Here is a 24,770-nt window from a genome sequence, read left to right as displayed (position 1 = left end):
TATTACGATATTGAAGTTGTTATATTAGATAAGTTTGCATATTTTTGTGTGAAAGAAGTTGGAACGTTTTCATAACTTTACGTATTGTTACGAGATAAATGTTTTATTGTAATATAACAACTTCAATATCGTAATATTACGTAAACATTACGGATCATTATAACTTTTTCTCATAAAATTAAATAAATATACATCATTTGCTCAATAGTTCAAGTTTTTCATGTAATATCACAGTTTAAATCTGGTAATATTAGAACAATTATTTCATAATATTGAGACATTTTTCCCGTAGACATACTAAACATGTTTATATCTACCATTACGTTGCTTCGTAATATTATTTAAAATGACGTAACAGAATCATCTTTTTTCCTGGTAGTATTATTTGTAATATAATGCGAATTTTTTGGTTTCTTTGTTTGGCGCCCCATCGAGGGGCGGGGCCTGTGTGGCAAGCCATCTCGTGACGTAAAACTTTACGCAGGTTTACAACAAAGTCAACATAAAGTACAACATGCTCACCGTCCAATAGGAGGAACTGAGGCTGTCCGGGCGCGCTGTCGCGTTGCCGTGACGACAGGCGGTAAACCACCGACCCGGGGGCGGCGTCGGGGCCCACTGCCGCTAAGTAGGGGGCCGGGAACATGGTCCACTGCAGGTGGGCTTCACCGAACGTGCTCAGAGTCAAACGACACGGGTACCACTCGTCACCTGTGGGAAAGCGAGATGCAAAAATTAGTCGTATGTCGGGGCAGTAGGTGGCGCTGTGACCCTGGTTTCAATTATTGAACGAGGCTTTGGGATGCATTCATTCAGATTTGGACTAGAAGTTCACCATCACCCTCTAAAAATGCACCTTGATACACAGTAAAAAGGCCTTACCGTATTTTCTGGCATATAAGCCGCACCCTTAAAAGTAAGTGGGTGAGCAATGGCAGGCGCAAGTTAGTTTTTTCACGTTTTATGCAAGATACGGTTTATTTTTTTCGTGAATTTCATTCATACTGGTCAAAATAATTTTTTTTAACGTTTCATCAGTTTATCTTTTTTCTATTTTGAAATACCGTATTTTCACGACTATAAGGCGCACATAAAAGTCTTCAATTTTCTCCAAAATAGACAGGGCGCCTTCTAATCCAGTGCGCTTTATATATGGACCAATACTAAAATTGTTATCACGATAAAATCTAATAAATCAGTGGATAGGGTACACCATCCTCTACAGCTCTCACAACTACGGCAAGCAGCCCCCGACTCTACTATTTTGCCGTCGAAAAAGCACTGCGCAGTGACTGCTGGGATATATAGTTCTTTTGTCAATACACCCAATGGATTGTGGCCTGGCGATCGGCATCAATACAGCTTTACGAAGCAACTTTGATGGATTTGTGGCTGATGATGACGTGAGTACATTGTAAAATGGCTAAATAAAGTACAACCGAACTCAGTTTTGCTTCCGTTGCCTTTTTAAAAACGTGTTTTTAGCGTGTGTTCGTATGTTTAAGCTGGTGTATGTTTTGCCATGCCTGGCTGCGTCTATAAAAACGGTGCGTCCTTTGTGTGTGTCAAATACAGAAATAGCACTCGTTATTGACACTGCGGCAAAAAATACAATGCGTCGTATAGTCGTGAAAATACGGTAAATGACCGTATCGTCCGCATTGTCTTGCGTTATGGTGTTTCGTGCATGTCAAGTCTAATTTGTGCGCATATAAGCCGTACCCTTGATTCAGTCATCATTTTTTAAGCGACAAATACGGCGTATATGCACGAAATTACAGTAATTTAAATGCGGAATTCACACGGCACACAAACGAAAGAAAATATTTCTCTTTTCTACATGCAAGTTTGCATTAACATAAAAATTAGCATGAATGTTAGCATAAAAATTCGACGTTTTAGCTCTATGGGCTATTTTTCATTTGACTGTTTCTACAAGGGATTGTCAACTTTGGCCATAAACGACAAGATTTTCCCGTTTTAGCTATTTGCTAACAGAGCGACGCTAGGCTTTCGTCATTTCACATGCTGGCAACTTGACAAACTCAAGTATTGTTTTGTGTGTTTTAGCGTCTGTTTGCCTTTAGTCGTTTTTTGTTAGCTGTTGTTCCACGTATGGGCTTTGTAGCTAAACTAGCTAGCGCCACGCATCGTTCCGTCAGCGCCATGAAAGCCGGCGTCTCCGCAGACCCCGAGGGGACGCGTTGACATTAGTCAACCGGCTCCGACTCCGTCTTTTATCTGCTTCCTGTTCTCCGGGAAGACAACAATGACGTTTTTTTTTATTTTTTCATGATGACGGCGACAAAAACAGACACAGGTTTTGTTTTGAAACTCTGCCATGTGCTCTTTTTTTTTTTAGGCGAGGAGGGATTTGTCAAGAAGACGGGAAAACAACAACTTCTTGTCGAGTTATGCTGAGAAACTATGTTGGCGGAACAATGAAATAAGATATTCGCCGTGCCATTGACGGGGATAGACGTACGGGCCATTTTGTTTTAATCAAATAGATTAAATAGCAGTGAAAGATGAACATTAACAACCTGGCCTCAGTTAATTTTAGGGTATCAACTAAATACTCGCAAAAAAATGACTAAGTTAAAAAAAAACATAAAATTGACAGTAAGTTGTTAAAAAAAACAAAATTGACAGGAAGTTTTTTTTTTAAAACAAAATAAAATTGACAGTAAGTTGTTTTAAAAAATACACAAAATTGACAGGACGTTTTTAAAAAAAAACAACATAAAATTGACAGTAAGTTGTTAAAAAAACACAAAATTGACAGTAAGTTGTTAAAAAATAAATAAAAAAAATTGACAGTAAGTGCCCCAAAGCCAACAGGAATTGACCCTAATTGACCAAAAAGTCAACTTAAAAAAGCCCAAAATCAACAGGAATTGATCAATTAACAGAGAGTGACCTGAAAATAATCTGCAAATCAACAGTAAACAATCCAAAATGTACAGGAAATGACCCCTGAATGGCCCAAAATGTACTGAAAATCACAAAAAATGGCTTGTAAGTGCTCCAAAAAGGTAGAATTTTTTTTTAGTGCCATTGACAGCGACAGACGTCCAATCAATTTTAGCAGGAATCATTCGCTGTCAGTGCATAAGAAGAATTGTATTAGATTTTAGTGCCCCGTCACCCGTGGCTGCTTAAATGCAGAATAATGGCGTCTATTTAAAGGTTCTTGTTTAACATACGCTGCGGCCCTCCAGCGGACAAATGGAACGTGGCCCATTAGCGCAATCAACATCAACACGGCCTGACGGCTCAAAAACAACGGCACGGTGACAAAGTGGTGTGGAAGGAGCAGGTACAAGTGTAGCTGGCGTAAATTAAAAGTACAATAAATGTATAAAATAGACAAATTCTTCCAAGAATTTCAAATTCCATGTACGTTTGCTAACAAGTCTTTTGTTATTTTATTCATTTTTAAGCAAAAGATAGCAGAGGCAGCACACATTATTTATTAATTATTCATTTCATTAATTAATTATTGTTACCATTTTGTTGTTAGCTTACTAGTACGTTGTCGCTATGCTACCAAAAGTTCCCGAGCACATTAGCTCTTTCGAGCCGACATGTTATTGTAAGCATGTTGTCATTAGCTAGCTAGCATGTTATGGTTAGCATGCTAGCTTAAGATCACCAGCATGTTATTGCTAGCCCGCTAGCAGGCCTATTTAGAAAATTTAGCAAACTTAGGCTCTGTATTAGCAAACTTAGGCTCTGTATGATCAAATTTAGGCCCTGTATTAGCAAACGTAAGTTTTATCAATGAATTAAAGATTTTCAAAAATAGATTTTTGTATTCTGTACACTTTTCACTTGATAATTAGAAGGCTGTTGGGATAAGAGTTCTATCGCTAGCTTGTTAGTACGATAGTACGCTACTTATTAGCATGCTATTGCTAGCCTCAAGCGCTTGAACAAGCCTATTTTGAAAACGTAGACTCGTAAATTCCCTTTCTTTGAATTTTTTTCATGTTTTTTTAAAGAAAATGTTTCCAGGATATGCATAATAGCAATAATTGTATATTTAAAATAATAAAAAACTTTCAAGTTCAACTGGATGGGAATTATTTGCTCTTCACTTCCTTGTTCACATTAGCCCAAACGTGATGTAAAAACAAGGGAGGCCCGCTGGAGCGTGCCGGAAGACGACGGCAAGTTGACAAAAAGCCGGGCGAGCGCTGACCGCGACCGGGCACGCGTTTGCGCTTTCACGCGTGCTAACGCGACGCATGTCTGACACGAAAGCTAAGGTTTGTTAGGATGGCGGGCGCCTCCTGTCGCTCTTTTGTCTCTTTGTGTCCGCTGCATTTTTCATGCGGAGAGGTGATGGCGGAAAGCGAAACCCTCAGGGCGCTCTTTCATGAATACGTACGGCGGCACGCGTGGAGGCGGCGGTGGCTCGACGAACTTGAGCCGGCGCCAGACTTTAATGCGAGTCGACATCATCATACCTTACTGCGCTTCATTAGCCACGCCCTCACCTGACTCAAAGTGCAGAGTTGGGTTTATTATTAATCTCGTTGCGTTTGGGTTGCTTGGTTGGTTGGTTAATTAATGTGTTGAATTTGGAGGGTTCTGGGGTGGTCCGGATTCTGAAATTTTGGTGGTTTGGTTCTTTGCTGAGGTCTTGATTTGTTCTGGATTGGTTTTGTGTGGCTTTCTAGCGGGTTTTTTGTTGGGTTGGTTGGTTTTTTTAATTATTCCACCATGTGTTGAATTTGGAGGGTTCTGAGGTGGTCCGGATTCGGGAAATTTTGGTGGTTTGGTTCTTTGCTGAGGTCTTTATTTGTTCTGGATTGGTTTTGTGTGGCTTTCTAGCGGGTTTTTTGTTGGGTTGGTTGGTTGGTAAATTAATGTGTTGAATTTGGAGGGTTCTGGGGTGGTCCGGATTCTGACATTTTGGTGGTTCGGTTCTTTGCTGAGGTCTTTATTTGTTCTGGATTTTTTTTGTGGCTTTCTAGCGGGTTTTTGGGGGGGTTGGTTGGTTATTTAATTATTCCACCATGTGTTGAATTTGGAGGGTTCTGGGGTGGTCCGGACTCTGAAATGTTGGTGGTTCGGTTCTTTGCTGAGGTCTTTATTTGTTCTGGATTGGTTTTGTGTGGCTTTCTAGCGGGGGGGGGTTTGGCACCGTCACAGGTCTCGGTTGTTTTGTGTTGTTTTGATGTTAATGTTCTTAGGGTTTTGTGACGATTGGTCTGCTGGTTTTCTCTTTGGGTTGTTTGGGTTCTGTGAAAGGTCTCGGTTGTTTTTATTTTGAGGGCGTGTTGGTTTTGTTGTTGTTTTTTGGTTGCATTTTGGTTTGATGTGGGTTGGTCTGCTCATCTTCTAGTGTGTGTTTTTGGTTTTCTGGCTGTTGATTTTATTTTGAGTGGACGTTATTTTTGTTCTTTTTTTTAATCTTAGTTTGGTTTTGTGAAGATTGGTCTGTTGGTTTTCTCCTCGGGTTGTTTAGGTTCCATGAAAGGTCTCGGTTGTTTTTGTTTTGAGGGGGTGTTAGTTTTGTTGTTGTTTTTAGGGTTGCATTTTGGTTTGATGTGGATTCTGTTGTGGTTTTGTGTGGATTGGTCTGCTCATCTTCTAAGCTGTTTTTTTTTTTTGTTTTCTGGCTGTTGCTTTTATTTTGAGTGGACGTTATTTTTGTTTTTTGTTTTTTTATATTAGTTTGGTTTTGTGTTGATTGGTCTGCTGATTCTGCAGTGAGCTAAGTTTTGGTTTCATGTAAGGTCTTTGTTTTTTGTAGTAGATGATAGTGTTGTTGTTTTAGTTGGTTCCATTTTGGTTTGATCATAATTCAGTTATATTTTTTGGTAGATTGGTTTGCTGTAATGTCCTCTAAATATTAGGGTTTTTTTTAATGGTGGGACTTTAACACAGACAAATCACATTAAATACAAAACATTTAAGGAGTTATAAAAAAAAAAGATTCATGGGTTGGGGCAAAAAAACAACTAAAAAAACAACAACAATATATAAATATTTATTTAATTGTTTGCGATGCTGATTGCCAGCCAAAAATATTAATAAGCCCAGCGTAAAATGATGAGATTTTTACATGGGCGTATCAGTGGACTCCAACTTTTGACAACAAGTCTACACCGTTTGGAGTCTGAACATTGTTGTCACGCCAAACCTTCAGCTCAGCTTAAGCCAAATAAGCGTGGGATGCCAAAAAGTCTTTTAACGTCAGCGCGTACACGTTTGCGTACTCGTGTTTGTGTCACACCGGCAGCTTTTCAAGGGGAGCGCCAGGCGAGCGACGGCGACGTGACGTGATTCGCCGTGAAGGCGCCGGAGAAGTAGAAGGAACTCCGGCATGCCGTCTCACCTCGCCGAGGAGCGGCAATTAGCGGAGGGGAGGAAAAACAGATGCCTCGGAGGCGGGGGGAGGAAGGAAGGAAGGAAAGAAGGAAGGAAGGAAGGAGCGAGGAGCCAGGTAAAAAGCGCAATGACGAGAAAACGAGGAAATTGTAGTTAGCGGATGCTAACTGCTAGCCGTTGGACGGAATTTTTTCAATTATTTGGATTTATGTAAACCCTTTTTTTGGGTCTGTTAACAGGATTTTTTTTATTTTATTTTTTTTATAAAAAAAATACATTTTGTTAATTGAAAAAAAGGGGGGAGAATATTTTTTAATCTTTTCTTTTTTTTTATTAAACAGGGAAAACAGTAAATATGCTATTTGTTTATTCATGATGAAAATAACAGGGGGGGAAAGTAAAGATTTTTATTTATATTTTTAGAATTGGTAGATTTTTTTAAAAATATTTAGCGATTAAAAAGTTGGGGGAAAACCTTACTTTTTTTGGAGATACAAAAAATTCTGACCTTTTTTCATCTGTCAATCATTTGTTTGATATTCATAAAAGGAAAGACTTTAAATATGTCTTAATATTTTATTTATATTTTTCTACAAGTGGATTTTTTTTATTTTTAGTCAAAACCTCTTTTTGGGGGTGCTAAGGGGAAGCCGTACTAAGTCTGCGAACGCTCTTCTACCCACGTTCGCGTGATTGACAGGGCGGGACTGGTTACCGTGGCAACCAGCTCCAGCGCAGGTGTCCCCGCGGGCGCCGTGGCGAGGCGTCACCCTGACGAGTGAAAAGCACTCACCCCCGAACCCCCTCGCACCACGTGACGGGCAAAAACGTTAAAAAAGCGTGGATGCGCACAAAGAAAGCAGTTTTTGTCGGGTCCATCTGGTCCGTGGGATGCAGCCCGCGGAATTGCCGGCTGCATTCTAATTAGCACCCGTGTACTAGCCCGTGCTACTTTACCCACAAAAAGTCCGACTGGAGCACGTTGAAGTCATTGAGGGCAATTGATGGCCAAAGACCCACAATCCATTTCAACTCAACTCTGATGCTAGCCAGGCTTAACGATTGGACGTCTGTCCACCACAACATTAGCCGATCATTCAGGAACAGGGTGCTGGAGCCTATCCCTTGGTTGGCCGTCAATCACGGCGCACAAGGAGACCAAAATAATCCAAAAAAATTCACACTCACTTGACAATTTAGAGCAGGGTGTCAAACATACGGCCCGCGGGCCGGGCTAGGAGTCTCCTGCCTGACTTTCTAGCTCAATCGAATCAAGAATTGCTTTGATTTTTCTCAATTTAAAACTAGAATTTTGTGATTGAGTGTCTTCACTTGCCAGCCAATTGCAGGGCACAACAAGACAGACAACCAATCACAGCCAGAGGCAATTTAATGATCTTCCAGCTAGCCTAGCATGCACATTTTTGCCATGTGAGAGGAAACTGGAAGACCTGGAGAAAACCGACATGGAGAACATGCAAATTCCACACAATGGGGACCCGCACGGGATCGAACCCTCGAGCCCAGAACTGCGAGCCCCACACACTAACCACTTACTCCACCGCGTTATCCTATTTGATAAAAATAAATAACATAACATTCAATTTTTTTGCGCGAGAGTTGTCCACTTAGAGCGCAAGATTAGAAAGGACGTCACCTGTCGTTGTTGTTCATCTTTCTTTTGTTATGATACTCACGTGTGCTTAAGTGCGTTCAAGCACGCGTGTGCATTGTGTGTGTGTGTGTGTGTGTGCGTTTCCCTGACCGCCAGCCCCCCACAACCCACCCGAATCCTGGCGGAGACTCCGAGGACTCGGGAGAAGCGTGCGGGCCGGGCGAATCGCAACACGAAAAGTCACTTAGGGCTGCAGGTTGCGGTTAACGCCGAGACCACGCGCTTTTAAAAGAGTTAAGACAAGACGACCCGAAGGAGAAAAAAAAAACGGGGAAGAGATGAGCCCAAAAACGCAGACGGATCGCAGGTCGGCCATAATGAGACTCCAAATGAAAGATGAGGAAAAATGATGAGGCGCTTGCGTCAGCCGCGTTATTGTTCCGCGTTCCCACGGACTTGGGCTCGCGGGACCCTCGCCGCCGCTCCGTTTCGACTTGCCGCGTTATCGGCGATCGATGGCGGCGGAGAAGAGGGGAGAAATATCCAGGCGGGAGAAACAAACAAACAGAAAAGGCAAAGACGAGGGGGAAAAAAAAAAGGAATCGACTCCGATGAAGAACGGGTGGGAAAGGCACGATGGGAAGTGGGCCAAGCCGACGGGTCGAAAGGGGATTTAACCATCCTTCCTTTTGCGGCGTTTGTTTTAATCACCTTCCAGGAACAGACGGGTGGAGAGCGTCTCCGAAAAAGACCATTTCTGTGGGGTTGCGCCAGAGTGACACCAGAAGATGAAACTAAACATGAAGAAAACTTGTCCAGTCGGAGTGGATTCAATCAGGGTTTCTACTCTACTCTTTCCTGGAACGAAGTTTACATTAGTTGGTGGTTCTGGTGGGGGTATTTGGTTAAAATTTGGTAGCTAGGCGTAATAACAAAAATGGCAGACAGCAATACAGTACAGTAATCCCTCGAATATCACGGTTCATATAGACCAAGGGTTGGTTCGTGGGACGTTTTAACGTCAACTTGATTTCACGTGGGCCGGACCATTTTAGATATAATATTTAGATTTTTTTTTTTTTATAAATGGATTAAAAGAACTGGATTAAAAGCCTTGAATATTCAGTTTTTTTATAGATCTAAAACGTTAATTTGTTAATTTTAGCTTTTTTTAAATATATTTTTGGATTTTACAAAATGATTTTTGAACTAAAAACACAGAAAAAATGGATTAAAAAAATTGCAGTTATTGATTTAAAAGGGGGAAAATCAGATAATTTAATATACATCTATACTCTTCATTTTAATTTGATCCTAAAACAGAAAATCGGCACTCATGATTTACTTTCCCGGGCCACACAAAATGATGCGGCGGGCCAGATTTGGTCCCCGGGCCACCACTTTGACACGTGATGTAGACCAAACATGGCTGCGATCATCGAAAAATTTCAAAGTAGTCTCAACCCTAATGTAACTACTTTTTTTTTCTTCAGTGTTCAGTCCTTCCGCGTACGAGTTTCAGCGTGGATTTACAAATTTTTATGAACTTAAAAAAAAAATTCATAAAATAATTAATAGCAGAAAAAAAATCGCGAAGAAGTGAATTCGCGATAATCGAGGGAAGACTATTTATTTACGTGTGCGTCTTTTGAAAGACATTCCTACCAAATTAAAAGTTGCTCGGTAAAAATGTTTCCAGAAATTAATATTCAAAACATTTAATTGACCCAGTGGACGAGTGGTTTGCGCGTCAGACTCACAGTTCTGAGATCGAGGGTTCAATCCCAGGTGGGTACCTTGCTGTGTGGATTTTGCATGTTCTCCCCAGACTTGTGTGGGTTTTCTCCAGGTGCTCCGGTTTCCTCCCACATGCCACAAAACATGCTACGCTAGCTGGCTAACACTCTAAATTGCCCCTAGCTACGATTGGTTGTCCTTTGTCTCCTTGTGCCCTGCGATTGGCCGGCCACCGATTCAGGGCGTCCCCCGCCTGGTGCCCGTCGTCGGCTGGGATGGTCTCCAGCACCCCCCTGCGACCCTTGTGAGGATAAGCGATAGAGAAAATGAAATGAAGTAAAATTCAATTGACACTACAACTTTATGAAATAGACCATAAAACGGCAACTTTGAACCAAAATGGCTGACTCTGAAGCCCAAAGTCGAATATAGCTGACTAGTGGTTTATTTTCGGGTATCGCTTCTTCACACTTTTTAATGCGTCTAGTCATGACACATGCGCCTCCCAATTCTGACGTTTGCTAACTGAAACTAGCTCGGGGGGCTGAATTTTTTGAAAACTCGCTAGCGTAGCAAAGAAAACAAAGCTCGGGGGCGCTAGAGTCGGGGTTTGGCGTATCGCGCTTCCGGCTGACCCCTGGGAGGATGAGGACGAGAATGACGAGGATAAGCGCCCTGGTCGCAGCGCCCCAGGAAAAAGACCAATCAGCCGCCATGCGCGGGAAAGACGGCACTGCTCTGAATTATGAATACCTCAAGACTTTTGTCGGCCATTAAAAAATAAAGCCGTAAATATTTGATGGGGCGCCTCCTTCATTATGGATGCTACGGCGCGCTGACAAGTGTGGGAGCGTGTCCGCCGCCAGCCCGCGTCATGCCGTCGTACACGCGTGTTCTCCGCCGAGTCTGCATCTGTGACGATTGGCGTCGAGCGGAACGGTCGCCGCCAAGACTTTTAGCTGCAAAGCTAGCAAACTTTCAGGTATTTTTTGAGGCAAATTGGTCAAAAACGGATTGAACGTCACCCCGTTTAAAGGAAGTGCGCGTCTATAATGAGTTAGCAAAGATCATTTTAGCAATGCTAACTTTTGTTTTGATTGGAGAAAGGACAAACAGCTTGGCCGCACGACAAAAGCATGTGGCTCGTTTGATGGGTGTATATGGCTCTCCGCTAACGTTGCAGCTAAAATGTACCTTTAGTACCGCTTTAATCATCTTTATTTTCACATTAGACTCTTCTAATGCATAATCTCATTGATTAGCAACAGTGTAACAATGTTGTCAAAAGACTTTTTCAATAATCCTTACAAAGCGTGATTTATGGATGTGTGTGTGTGTGTGTATGTTAAGATTCTCTCGCTACGTTTGTCCAAACCGTGCAACGTAGAGAGTTGAAATTTTTTAAGGTGATTGAATTTCTTCACCTTCTCTAAGTGTGTAAAGGGGAGGGGCGAACATTCACCCGCACTCACGGGCCACTTCCTGTTGATTTTGAGGCACTACTATTGCATCTAGGGACATTTCGAGGTCATTTTCTGTACATTACCAATCATTTCCAGTTGATTTGAGGACAATTCAGGGTCACTTCCTGTTATTTTGGGGCATTTACATGTCATTTCCTGTTAATTTTGCGTCACTTCTTTTGGAGGCATTACAGGATCACTGTCGATATATTTTGCATCATTTTATTTTAAATTTTCTGGTCACTTCCTGTACCTTTTGGATCATTTCCAGCTGATTACATGAAACGTCCTCTTATTTTGAAACATTTCTGCGTGACTTCTTGCGTTTGGGTCACTTTGTTTACATTTTGCGACATTATTGCATCACTCTCGGTTCCTTTTTGATCATTTCTAGTTGAATTCAGGAAAGAAAATCTCTTCTTATCTATTGGTCCGATTATTTCAGGGTAATCTCGAGTGACTTCCTGTATGTGGCTCCAGATTTTTTTAACTAGGTCTACAATGTCTTGTGTGTCTTGTGTCTGTCTTGCTACTAAAACCAAGAAATAAAATAAAATTCTAATCTAATCAAAAGGTTTTTACTTGTCAAAAATAATGACCACATATGTTAATTTTTTAATCATATAGTAGTATCAAAAATTATTAGCGTTCATTTTTTATTTTTTTTTAAAGTGAAAATATGGCAACATGAGTCCAAACTTTTAGAATTTAGAGATCTGGGACTAGCGTGTGTCTTTGTGGGGGTGTTTTTGGTGTGTTTTGGTGCGTGCTTGTCAGCCCGCAGCGCTTTCAAGTCGGCTGAAGGGATTTCCTCGCCGTAACTCCTACGGGAAGGACGCGCGGCCGTCATCGGCGGCGACAAAAACGCATCGACGGCACCGCGGCGGCGTTCTTTTATGTCGTGCGGGTGCGCGTTTGCGCGTGTTTGGGTCTTTCTCACTTGGGGCTTGTGGAATGGAAAGCGCCGCCTTCTTTTGATGAGTCTGATATCGACAAGAGTCTGATGGTTTGTTTTTTTAGTTTTTTATTTTAAAGCAGCTTGTGGACTTTTTCGTGGGTCCCTTGAGGCCTGGGCGTGTCAATAAATGATGAGAAAAATGAAATAGATATGATGATGATAAAAAAAAATGGCAGCCACCGGAGGGTACCGTGGTTTTTTGGACTGACTTTGACGCGGGAAGTCGGGTTCGATTCCCGCTGGGTGATTGTCGCTTTTATGGTGGCTTGAGATTGGCTGGGAACTAATTTGCCTGTTGCCCGTGGTTGGGTGGGATAGACTCCAGCACCCCAATAGTATGGTGGTATTTCTATTTATTTATTTATTTATTATTTTTTGTTATTTTAACAAGATAAACTAAAAATATATATATTGTTGAAATAAAAATCTAAATAATTTAATGTGACTAAATGAGTACTTTGAATGCTGTTAAAAATGTGGAATAAAATAAAAATGCAAAATTTTAAAAATAAGTGTCATTAAATCAATTATACAAGTATTGAGCTGATTTCATTTTTACTGAAATATTTCAATTTTAACTCATTTAATTCCATTTTCTAAACCTATTTCACTCTTATTTGGATAGATTTCTATTCATGAATTCTGTGTTTATGCATTTAAATGTGTCATCATTCAACCTCACTCATTTTTGCCAACAATGAATAAATCAAAATGTATCAATAAATATTTAAACAATAACATTTCATTTGACATTTGGCACTTTTGAATTATTAACTCTTTTCATTTTGGCATTTGTGGCGGCTAAAACGTGGAGAAAATGAAATTTGGTCAACGATATAAAGAACAATGAAAGGCAAATAAGTATAAATATCCAACAAAATATGCAAATCCACACAAAATCCCAAATAAGCGAGCGCCCAAATTGGGATGAATGCAAGGAATCTAACTTTGATGCACTTGTGAATATCCCACACACACACACCCGCCCGCACGCACGCGCACAAAGCCTCCGATTTGTTGTATTATGTGAACAAAGCGCAACATACAAACAAGCGCATTGAGCCAATTTGCTCCAATGTTGTAAAGCTGCCGGTGTCGTCGCTCTCCGGAGTCCTCTGGCGGCTTAACTCCGTTGGAGGAGGTTATTGTCAAGAGTTGGCCGCCAACCACCATGTTGAGCCCCGCGGCGTTTGTACGGATGTGTCGGGCCGACGGCATAGTCCAGACACTTTAGCAACAACCCAAAAATAAATGCAAATTCCAAACGCTTTGCAACAGAGGAAAAAAAAAAAGCACCTATGCAAATTGGCCACAGCACAAATGCAAATAACCACAACAAGAATCCCAACGGCCCACAACACTAGTGCAAATAGCCACGGCGGGAACCCTAATTGCCACAACACGAACCCCAACTGCCCATAACACAACTACAAATAGTCACAACACAAAAGCCCAATTGCCACAACACGAATGCAAATAGTCACAACATGAAGACCAATTTCCCACAACACAAGTGCAAATAGTCAGAACACAAACCCAAATTACCCACGGCACAGATGCAAATAGTCACGACACAAAGCCATGGGCCATAAAACGAACCCAAATTGCTCGTAACAGAGAGCTCAATTGCAACAACACAAAACCCAACTGCTTGACAACATGAAGCTCAATTGCCCACAACACGAATGCAAATGAGCACAACACAAGTGCAAATAGACACAAAAAAACGCAAATTACCCATGTCACGAATGAAAATACAGTTGTACCTCGACATACGAGCAATTTGAGATACGAGTACAATTTCGGGCAAATATTTATCTTGAGATACGAGACAAATTTTGATATACGAGCATAGAGCAGACGCGAGAGGCTGCTCATAAGAACATCATGGCCACTGTCTTTCCCGTCGCAACTCCCTCGTGTAATGTCTCGACGAGCATTGGGCGGAGCGGTGCATTTTTTTCAGTGTTTTTTTTCCCCGTTAGTCAGTGCGAAAGGCGGAGCTTGTTCGCTAATACGAGAGGAGTGTATACTACTTCTCGTTGGCAAGTGGTCGTGCGTTATCCTATTGTGTGGACATTTGTGTGCATCATTTTGGGAATATTTTGAAGGAAAGACAAAAGCAAACAAGCATCGATAGGTTGCATCTGGAAGTCAGGGTGGAGGCGGGGCCAATAGAGAAGAAAGGTATCAAAATGTCAAACAAAATTAGAATTAAGTTTAGTGCAAAGTTAGATTAAACTTATTTTTGATTGTGTCTGGATCCTAATCCAAGTTCATTTAAATTTGTTTATGTTATGTTACGAGAGCGTTGCCGTGCAAAAAGCCCCACTCCTCGCCCCTCCGCCAAATCCATCTCATTTTCGTACTATTAAACCACTAGTTATGTGTTACTTGATTAATAGATGGCGAATTAGACCAAATGAAAATGTTTTTCCAATCCAATATCCTGTTTTTTTTTCTCCAGAGGGTTGGAACAAATTAATTTGTTTTTAGTTTATTTCTATGGGTAACGTTCGTTTGAATTACGAGTAAATCGACATACAAGCTCAGTCCCGGAACGTATTAAACTCGTATCTCGAGGTACCACTGTAGTCACGACACGAAGCCCAATGACAAAACGAATGCAAATAGCAACAAGACAAACACAATTTGCCCACATTACGAATGCAAATAGTCACAACAAACCGGCAAATGCAACTAAAGCTGTGCTTTGCCCTTCTTTTTTATGTTTTTTTTTCCTTCCATTTTTATTTTTAATACTCCCTCTATTTGGTTTGAGTGTTCTCATTATGTCCGACTTGATCGGCTTCTCGGCTCCCGTCGGACTCGACGGCAGAGTGAAGGTGACTCACGTGGCGCACTTGAAATGTGAACGTCTGCCTGACTCATCATCTGCGCTGATGGGACACTGACGCCAACCCCCCCCCCCAAAAAAAATCCCTGCCATTTTACCGCTTACCGAGAGATAACCACGAAGATCAGAATGGCGCAGCGGGGGAGACTTTTTGCACCGGTGAATCGTAATATAACATAAACACCATTAAAATGAACTTGGATTACGATGCAGACTCACTCAAAAATAAGTTGAATCTAACCTTACACTAAACTTAATTCTAATTTTGTTTGACATTTTTATACCTCTTTTTTCTCAAGGCCGGGTTGGCTGTATTTGCCCCGCCTCCACCCTCACTTTACTATCGATGGGCTGTTTGCTGTTGTATTGCCTTCAAAATATTCCCAAAATGATGCACACAAATGTCCACACAATAGGATAACGCACGACCACTTGCCAACGAGAAGTAGTATACACTCCTCTCGTATTAGAGAACAAGCTCCGCCATTCGCGCTGACTAACGAGAAAAAAAAAACACTGAAAAAATGCAATATATACAGAGACTCAAACATACGTTTAATGTAATTGTACACAAAACTGAATTCTAATTTAGTTTTCATTTTTTGTACCTTCGTTCTGAGCGGGTTAGCTGTTTGCCCCGCCTCCACCCTGACTTTTAGTATCGATGGGCTGTTTGCTTTTGTCTTCCCTTCAAATTATTCCGAAAATGATGCACACAAATGTCCTCACAATAGGATAACGCACGACCACTTGCCAACGAGAAGTAGTCTTGAATGAGCGATCGCGGGAGCTAACGGGAGCTAACAGGCTAAGAGGGAAAAAACACTGAAAAAAATGCAACGCTCCGCCCAGTGCTCGCAGAAACATTACAAAGAGGTAGTTGCAACCAGAGACATTACAAAGAGGGAGTTGCGAGCCAGTGCCCCTGATGTTCTTATGAGCAGCCAACGAGAAGTAATATACTATACTCCTCATATTAGCGATCGCTCCGGGATTTGTGCTGAGTGACGGAAAAAAACACTGAAAAAAAATGCAACGCTCCGCCCAGTACTCGTAGATATCTGTTAAACACGAAAGAGATGCGGCAAAAAAGACTGCGCTACAATGATAAACAGCCTCTCATGTCTTGGCCACCTGGCTTTCTCGTATCTCGAGATAATTATTTGCTCGAAATTTTACCCGTATCTCGAAATGCTCGTATGTCGGGGTGCTCATTTGTCGAGGTACCACTGTATTTACCTTCCTTTTGTTCAACTTTGAACCAGTCAATTAAATTTTGTGAATTCATTTGATTTTTTTATATTGCAAATTATGAAACTAATAGTCACTTTTGACGTCATCTGACTTTAGCAAGCATAGATTTTAATCGACTTTCTGTTTGGGGGCTGACAGGGAGAAAAAAAATATTTACCATCCATTTGTTCCAAAAAATTCAATCCAAAACAGAAGTTTTCCACTTCCTTACATTTGTTTATTAACATGTCACCTTTGCTCAATGTAATTTGGGCAAAAAAAAAGCATAAAAGTGAAAGCGAATTAAAAACAAAAACAAAATGCAACCCATGACAGGAGAAGAAATGGATGCGTAAAGTGCGCAAGAATGAGAACAATGGAAGAATCAAATGTTCTAAAGTCTCCTGAGAAATGGAAAACACTGGGAATGTGTGTGTTGTTGTGTGAGTGCGGTATGTGTGCGTCAATCTGTGTGTGTGTGTGTCTGTGTGTATGTGTGATGCAAGCCTGGCAGGCCCCAATGTAATCGAGGCCGGATGGACATCAGGGCTAAGAGTTGCAGCAACCCTGCAGGCAACACACACACACACACACACACACACAGACACAGACAGATACACACACTCGCGCCCTTATTTGGTGGCTGTTGATGTAACTTGTTCATTGTTTTCGCAGACTGGCTCGTCCCCTTCATCGCCTTCAGCCTTTGTCTTCTATTTTTTTTCCGTCTCATATGAGCGGAAGTGTCGCCAAAAAAAGGATGGTGATTGTCATCATTTCCATTGCTTAGCTTTTGTTTTTGTTTTTTTTTACTCGGGGTTTGAACGTCTATTGCTGTCAAAAAATGAACTGGAAATATCGCTGGCCAAAGACGGTTATGGAAGATAAAGTGCCATTGCTGGAAATCAATACAGCATATTTTTATGTATTTTTAGTTGTTTTTTTTTCAGATTTTTCAGGATACATTTGTTGAATATATGATATTTTATAACAATATTAATTAACAACAATCTGTTAAACTGCGGATGAAGGCAATTTTACCATGATTTAGGAAAAAAAACATTTTTGTAAAAAACGACTTTTTAATTTAAAAGCGGGTGACGATACTTCAATTCCAAATTCAGAATTTGCATTTGAAATGAAAAACAATCACATTTGTATATCCTTATTTGTACTATTTTCATCCTTTTTTGTTAAAAATCCATTTACCTTCTTCCGCTAATCATGTTAGCATTTCTGTTTTGTACTGTTTTATCCCTTTGAAAAAAAATACCTTTTTCCGCTAATCATGTTAGCATTTCCGCTTTGTACTATTTTTATCCCTTTAAATTAAAAAAAAAAACAATTTACCTTCTTCCGCTAATCATGTTAGCATTTCCGTTTTGTACTATTTTTATCCCTTTAAATAAAAAAAATCAATTTACCTTCTTCCGCTAATCATGTTAGCAATTTTGTTTTGTACTATTTTTATCCCCTTAAAAAAAAAAATTAAAAATCAATTTCTTCCGCTAATCATGTTAGCATTTTTGTTTTGTACTATTTTTATCCCTTTAAATTTTTTTTACAAAAAAATCAATTTACCTTCTTCCACTAATCATGTTAGCATTTCCATTTTGTACTATTTTTATCCCTTTTTAAAAAAAAAAATCCATTATAACTTCTTCCAAAATCCTTAGGCGACCATTCCCCACCAATCAAAAATGAGCAGAACACCATTTCAACTTCCCTGACTGGTCTCACCTCAGGTGCGAGCGAACAACATCTTGATTTGCAGTTCATTAACACTCCAGTCTAAATAAAATAAGCCGCAATCAAAACTCTCGGCATCCTTCCCCGTTAATTTGCACTTCTTCCACTCTCTCTCGACTAATCACAAACGTCTTTGATCTGTCCGCTAACCCCCCCCCCCCCCCCGCACGCTAGCGTGCCTCCCTGCTAACGCTTCAATTAGTCAGCGACCATTCAGGTGAGAATTGATCCCAGCCCGCCAGTCTCTTAATAGACTTAATTAAACAGAGAGGCTAAGTGTGTGTGTGTACGTGAGTTGAAACATTGGGGCTGAACAAGGGTCGCCATGGCAACGGCACTGCTCTAACACCACCGTGTTACGGCACCCCCCCTCCCAAAAAAACAACAACCAAAAACAACAAAAAATATATATATATTTATATATACACTGCACCAAACTCTAAAGTAGGTTTAGGTGTAAATTATGAACGAGCACGTCGGCTTCGCGTTTCCTCACCGCAGGAAGTGATGTCACATTTATTATGCGCCGGTGAGACGGCGTTTTAAGCGCGCAAACATGATGGCACGTGGAAACTGAGATTTTATGCCGGGTTGAGGAAGGCGGAAAAGTTGTTGGATTCTAACGAGTTAGGTCGAGGAGAGTTTTTTTTTGTCCGTGGGAGCGCCATCTGCTGGTTTTGACCTGATTTGGGAAGACGGATTGGAAAATTGAGGGCGGAAAACTAGTTTGCCTTAGAAATAGGAATTTTGGGAGACATTTGAGGTTACTTTTGGAGAATTTTGTGCAGTGGTAATAACTTTTGGGGGGAAACAAAGACTTTAAAAATTCAGCCCCTCGAGTTGTACTTAGCGTCATAAAATTTGGTAGACATGTAAAATACAGGTAGACCCACAAAAAAGTCTTGCCTTAAAATACACGCCAAGTACCCACCTTGGTTTAAAGCTATCACTTGTGAGGCAATTTCTTCCATTTTCCAGAATCTTAGTGTTTAAAAATTCAGCCCCCAAGTCCAGTTCTACTTAGCTTCATAAAATTTGGTAGACATGTGTAGTACAAGTAGACCCACAAAAAAGTCTCAAGAATCCATGCCTTAAAATACACGCCAAGTACGCCACCTTGGTTTAAAGCTACACTTGTGAGGCAATTTCTTCCACTTTCCAGAATCTTACAAAGTTTAAAAATGCAGCCCCTAGATCCAGTTCTACTTAGCTCCATCAAATTTGGTAGGCATGTGTAATTCAAGTAGACCCCCAAAAAAGTCTCAAGAACCCATGCCTTAAAATACACGCTAACTACGCCACTTTGGTTTAAAGCTCTCACTTTTGAGGCAGACGGCTTTCCAGAATCTTACAAAGACTTTAAAAATTCAGCCCCTAGATACGGTTCTACTTAGCTCCATCAAATTTGGTAGACATGTGTAATACAGGTAGGCCCACAAAAAAGTCTCAAGAACCCATGTCTTAAAATACACGCTAACTACGCCACCTTGGATTAACGCTCTCACTTTTGAGGCAATTTCTTCCACTTTCCAGAATCTTACAAAGTTTAAAAATTCATCCCCAAAAGCCAGTTATCGTTAGCATCATGGAATTTGGTACACATGTTTATCATAAATAGACCCACAAAAAAGTCTCAAGAACCCATGCCTTAAAATGCACGCCACCTTGGTTTAAAGCTCTCACTTTTGAGGCAATTTCTTCCACTTTCCAGAATCTTACAAAGTTTAAAAATTAATCCCCAAAAGCCAGTTATCGTTAGCATCATGGAATTTGGTACACATGTTTATCATAAATAGACCCACAAAAAAGTCTCAAGAACCCATGCCTTAAAATACACGCCAAGCACGCCACCTTGGTTTAAAGCTCTCACTTTTGAGGCAATTTCCTATACTTTCCAGAATCTTACAAAGAGTTTAAAAATGCAGCCCCTAGATCCAGTTCTACTTAGCTCCATCAAATTTGGTAGGCATGTGCAATTCAAATAGACCCACAAAAAAGTCTCAAGAAGCCATGCCTTAAAATACACGCCAAGTACGCCACCTGGGTTTAAAGCACTTATTTGTGAGGCAATTTCTTCCACTTTCCAGAATCTTACAAAGACTTTAAAAATTCAGCCCCTACACCCAGTTCTACTTAGCCCAATCAAATTTGGGAGACATGTGTAATTCAAGTAGACCCCCCAAAAAGTCTCAAGAAGCCACACCTAAAAATCCACAACCAGCGTGCTACTCTGGTTTCAAACTCCCATTCAGGGGTCAATTTTCCAAGCGCTTTAAAAACTCAGCTAATTTGACCTTTAGCGTGCACGTGCACATCAACCCCGAGCAATCTCGCTCCCAAAAAAACCCCAATCCATTCCCCATCCAAAACATCAATTTGAACACGCCATGCTAGCACGCTCCATTTCTCCGAGTCCTTTAAGCGCAAATTCCTCCCAGGCCCATTGTCCGATTAAATCTAGCGACACCTCTCCGTCACATCCCTCAAGGACGGATTGAATGACCAAACGGCGAGCCAACCGACTGCTCCCCGATCTGACCCTAATAGCCTGGCCGGATGCCCAAAATGGCGCAGAAAAATGTTAAACACCAAACGGACAAAGTTCCCGCTCCGCCGAGCAAATTCAAACATCTGCTGGGCTTCCCGACATTTCCATAAACGCGTACGATAATGGAGGGCTCCCGTGCACAAATGGTTAAACCCGTCATCCGTCCGACTCATGGTAATTAGTCAGAATATGTTTCAAAATGTCCCCGGGACACGAAAAGATGAGAAATGCATCAATTGGACGACACGAAGCAGCCAGCCATAAAGCTGTGGAAGTGTGTGTGTGTGTGTGTGTGTGTTCATGCTTAAGAGACAATGAGGCGTATTGAGGGCATGACAAACATAGAGTTTCTGCCCCGTGTCATGTCAATAATGACTCAAATTCATGCACACATACACACACACCCTCGCAATGAGTGTCGCCCGCCGCGAGCCGTCACCCGCGGGAACCCCGGGCGCCCTCCTCGCCTCAGAGGTCCCGCCCTCTCTTACGTGTGATTGGCAGGCGGGGTCAAAGGGCGGCGTGAAAACACGGAGGGCCGAAAACGCAAAGGCTTCGGAGAATTAATTAATTCACAGAGCTGCCAAATACGACAAATTTGCCGTACTTTACTTGGACGGTCTTTACCAAATGACTAAATACATATTTTGTATCAAAAGTAACGGCTTAGCGTACTACCGTATTTTCTCGTATATTAGCCACTTTCGCGTATTTAAATTGCCTTAAAATCGTTCAAATGTACGATTTCTCCTGTATAGGCCGCACCCTTAAAATTGCCGTAAAATCGTTGAATTTTTCAATTTCTCCCGTATAAGCCGCACCCTTAAAATTGCTGTAAAATTGTTGAATTTTACAATTTCTCTCGTATAAGCCGCGCCGAGTTTTTTCCCATTTTAAGCAAGATACGGTTATTATTGATATTTTGAAATTAATGACCGTATCGGCCGCATTGTCTTGCGTTATGGTGTTTTGTCCTTGTCAAGTTTAATTGTAATTAGTTGAGAAAAATAAAATATTGTTTTATATTTAAAGGTGTTCAAATATATTTGACATTTAAATGACATGTATTAGAGTGAAAAAATGTAATGATATGAGCTCTTAAGCGTGTATTTTAAATTAAAAGCAATTAATCACATTAACATTGGACACAAAGAAGTAAAAAAAAGTGAATTTTCTTTGCTTGAAAAATGATGGCTTCATTTTCTTTTCAAAATGTCAATTCATCAGAAAACTTTACACTCCAAAGAATAACATTGTCATTATTTGTCCGTTAGATACTGAAAGCTTTGCATCTATTTTACATTTCAATGAGCTCTTTTAATTAGACGCCTATTCCATTGAGCACACTTGTTGTTGGTGTGTATAGGGCAGGCACACGCACACATACACAGACACACACACACACACAAAGCAGCGCTCTCCCGCGTGACCCCTCCCATAATTGCTGTCACTCAAAGACGCAAACGTCGACAAAAGGCCGCGCCTCAGAGGAGTCGCCGGCGACCGCTCGGCTCGGCCGCCCTCGCGTCTGTCAATGGAGGCTTTTGTGGGGCTCTGCGACCTGCGCCGCCTACCTGATTGCTAGGGAAGGAGTACCACCGGTCAGTCTTTTTGAGTCAATAGCCAGTCTCGCGGGGTCCGAATGCTTTAAAAAGGGAACATTTGAAAATAGCGATTCAAAAATAAAAGCTATATAGAAAGAAGGGTTATTAGCAGAATGACTTTTTTTAATTTGCAAATCTGTTGTGAACCACAAATTCGGATGAAATATTTGGTTCTCACAGGATAAGCAGCATTGAAAATGGAGGGAAAATTGCTGCTCATCAATAAATCTACTGTATTTTCTGCACTATAAAGGCGCACCGGAGTATTAGAAGCACCTTCAATGAAGGGCCTGTCTTCCAATTTGTTTCATATGTAAGGTGCACCAGATTATAAATCGTAGTAGTAATAGTAGTAGTGGGAAGAATAGTAGTAGTAGGGGTAGTAATAGTAGTAGTGGTAGTAATAGTAGTAGTGGTAGTAGTAGTGGTAATAATAGTAGTAGTAGGGGTAGTAATAGTAGTAGTGGGAATAATAGTAGTAGGGGGGCTAGTAATAGTAGTATTAATAGTAGTGGTAGTAATATTATTATTAGTAGTGGTAGTGGCAGTAATAATAGTAGTGGTGGTGGTAATGGTAGAAATAGTAGTAGTGGTGGCAGTAATAATAATACTAGTAGTAGTGGTAGTAATAGTAGTAGTAGTGGTGGTAATGGTAGAAATAGTAGTATTAGTAGTAGTGATAGTAATAGTAATAGAAGTAGTAGTAGTGGTGGTAATGGTAGAATTAGTAGTATTAGTAGTAGTGATAGTAATAGTAGGGATTGTGTTATACATTTTAGACTCATTGACATGCTCCAGTTCCATTGAAAGTTTTCAATGTTTTTTAACGGTCTCGGTCATTTGTTGGGTTGGCTTTTGTGACGCCAAAGCAGTTTGTTCACCGCTAAATCCGACCAGACGCCTGTCGTGCTAATCCGGCGTGCGGTAGTGAGGTACGGGGGAGGGGGGCGGGGCCCCGGATCAGAGCCCTGCGGTACACCGGGCCGCAGGAGGGATTGCGCGGGTAGTACAAATAAACAAAACGCCGTCTGTGCTCCGGTGAGCCTGATTATTGTTGTTCGTGTCAATAGCATCTGTTGTGTGGTTTTTTTTAATCCTAAAACACAGCGTTAATTATTAATTGAATGTTCGCTCGCATTGAGGACTGTTAGTCTTGCGCTGATACTATTTTTTTTGTGTTTACCATTACAATACTTGGACAGATAGTATAATTTTGTGGAAAAAATATATATATATTTTTTAAAACCTACATTTCTGCATACAGTAGTTTTAGTTTAGCTAGTTTAGCTGCACGCGTAGCTGGCGGCCATGTTGGGTAGGGCAACCGGTGTTTGTAAACTAGAGCTTGAAAAGTACATATTGCGTCATTTTTTTTAAATTAGTCTGAATGAGGTCAAAGGTTATAGAGGTCATGGAAGTAAAAAAAAAAAAGGAATTTCACAACAACTCAAATTTGCTGGGCAGGTGATATGCAGACAAGAGAAAGGGTCAAAATACATATTTCTTTGAATTTGGCTGCCTAGGCCTAAAAGTGCCTTCTTGTGTCAATATGGCTAATATTAATCTTAGCATTATTTTTCGACGATTGATCAGGTGTGATCCAATCCTTGGACGATCATTCACTGCCACCCGTCCCGGACAAAATGGATTGGACGGCGAGCAAATCCCCGCTAGGCCGGGCAGGTAACGGTTCGCGCTTGGTGTCAGGCAAATTAGCCGCCAAATTAGCATCTTGCTTCCCCGCAATCTGCTCCGCTTCTTCTCCTCTTTTGAGCTTGATAGAGACAAATTGCGTTTTTGCGGCGGATGTGGCACACGTGCGAGCACTTAACAGCATTACGACCCCGATGAAAAGCTCATTCAATTAAAACAGGAGCTTCCCCGGTGGACTTTCCTCGCTTTTTTCCAGGCCATTTCTCCCATATTTCAAAGAAAAGCGCCTCTTTTTAATAGATCCGAAGGGAGGACACTTTCCATTTGGCATGTCATGGCACCAGAAAAAGAACCAATTTGACTTGTCAACTCACGGTCTGCCATTGACGCTGCCGACCTCCCCACCTTCGAATAGCTTGGACGTCTACAAGCGAAGAACTAGTGAAAAAGTCTTAACTGAAGTGGACTCGACATTAGTTAGTGTGCGTGTGCGTGTGTGTTCCTTTCTCAGTCGGCATGGCAGTGTACATTCCACCAGCTCTGAACACCATGCCAGCTGGCGCACACGCACACACGTGGCGAGCGAGCCCTGGGGCATCCGAGTTAGCGGTGGCTCTCCAACCCAGAAAACGCGCTTTTGATCAAAGCCGCTTCTCGGTGGCGAACTCTGACCTCTAGCGAATCAAGTTCTCTTATCGTTCACTTTCCAAACCGCATATCCACACAGGGCCGGGGGTGCTGGAGCCTATCCCAGCCAATATGGGCACCAGGCGTGGTGAGATGTCCTAAATTAGCGACCAACCTATTGCAGGGCACAAGGAGACCAACAACCAATGACACTCTTTTCCAAAGATAAGTCATACAGTGTTACAGGGCGGACCAGTGGAGCGAGTGGTTAGCGCGGCGGCCTCACAGCTCTGGGGTCCTGGGTTGGAATCCGGGTCACATACACCTGTGTGGAGTTTGCATGTTCTCCCCGAGCCGGCGTGGGTTTTCTTTGGGTACTCCGGT

At 41.4% G+C, this 24,770-nt stretch overlaps 1 protein-coding gene across 1 annotated transcript in view; it reads right to left on the bottom strand.

Annotated features, from left to right (window-relative positions):
* LOC144073712 (neural-cadherin) overlaps positions 1-24,770 on the bottom strand; it is a 94,348-nt gene that overhangs the window by 58,511 nt on the left and 11,067 nt on the right. The window contains exon 2 of the mRNA XM_077599746.1: positions 523-711. Coding sequence (XP_077455872.1) covers positions 523-711 — 189 coding nt within the window. The remainder of the gene's footprint in view (positions 1-522; positions 712-24,770) is intronic.

This window comes from Stigmatopora argus, chromosome 4, assembly GCF_051989625.1.
Source record: "Stigmatopora argus isolate UIUO_Sarg chromosome 4, RoL_Sarg_1.0, whole genome shotgun sequence".
NCBI classification, from domain to species: domain Eukaryota; kingdom Metazoa; phylum Chordata; class Actinopteri; order Syngnathiformes; family Syngnathidae; genus Stigmatopora; species Stigmatopora argus.
Note: the sequence above shows the minus strand (reverse complement) of the source record. Positions and strands in the feature narration are given on the sequence as shown.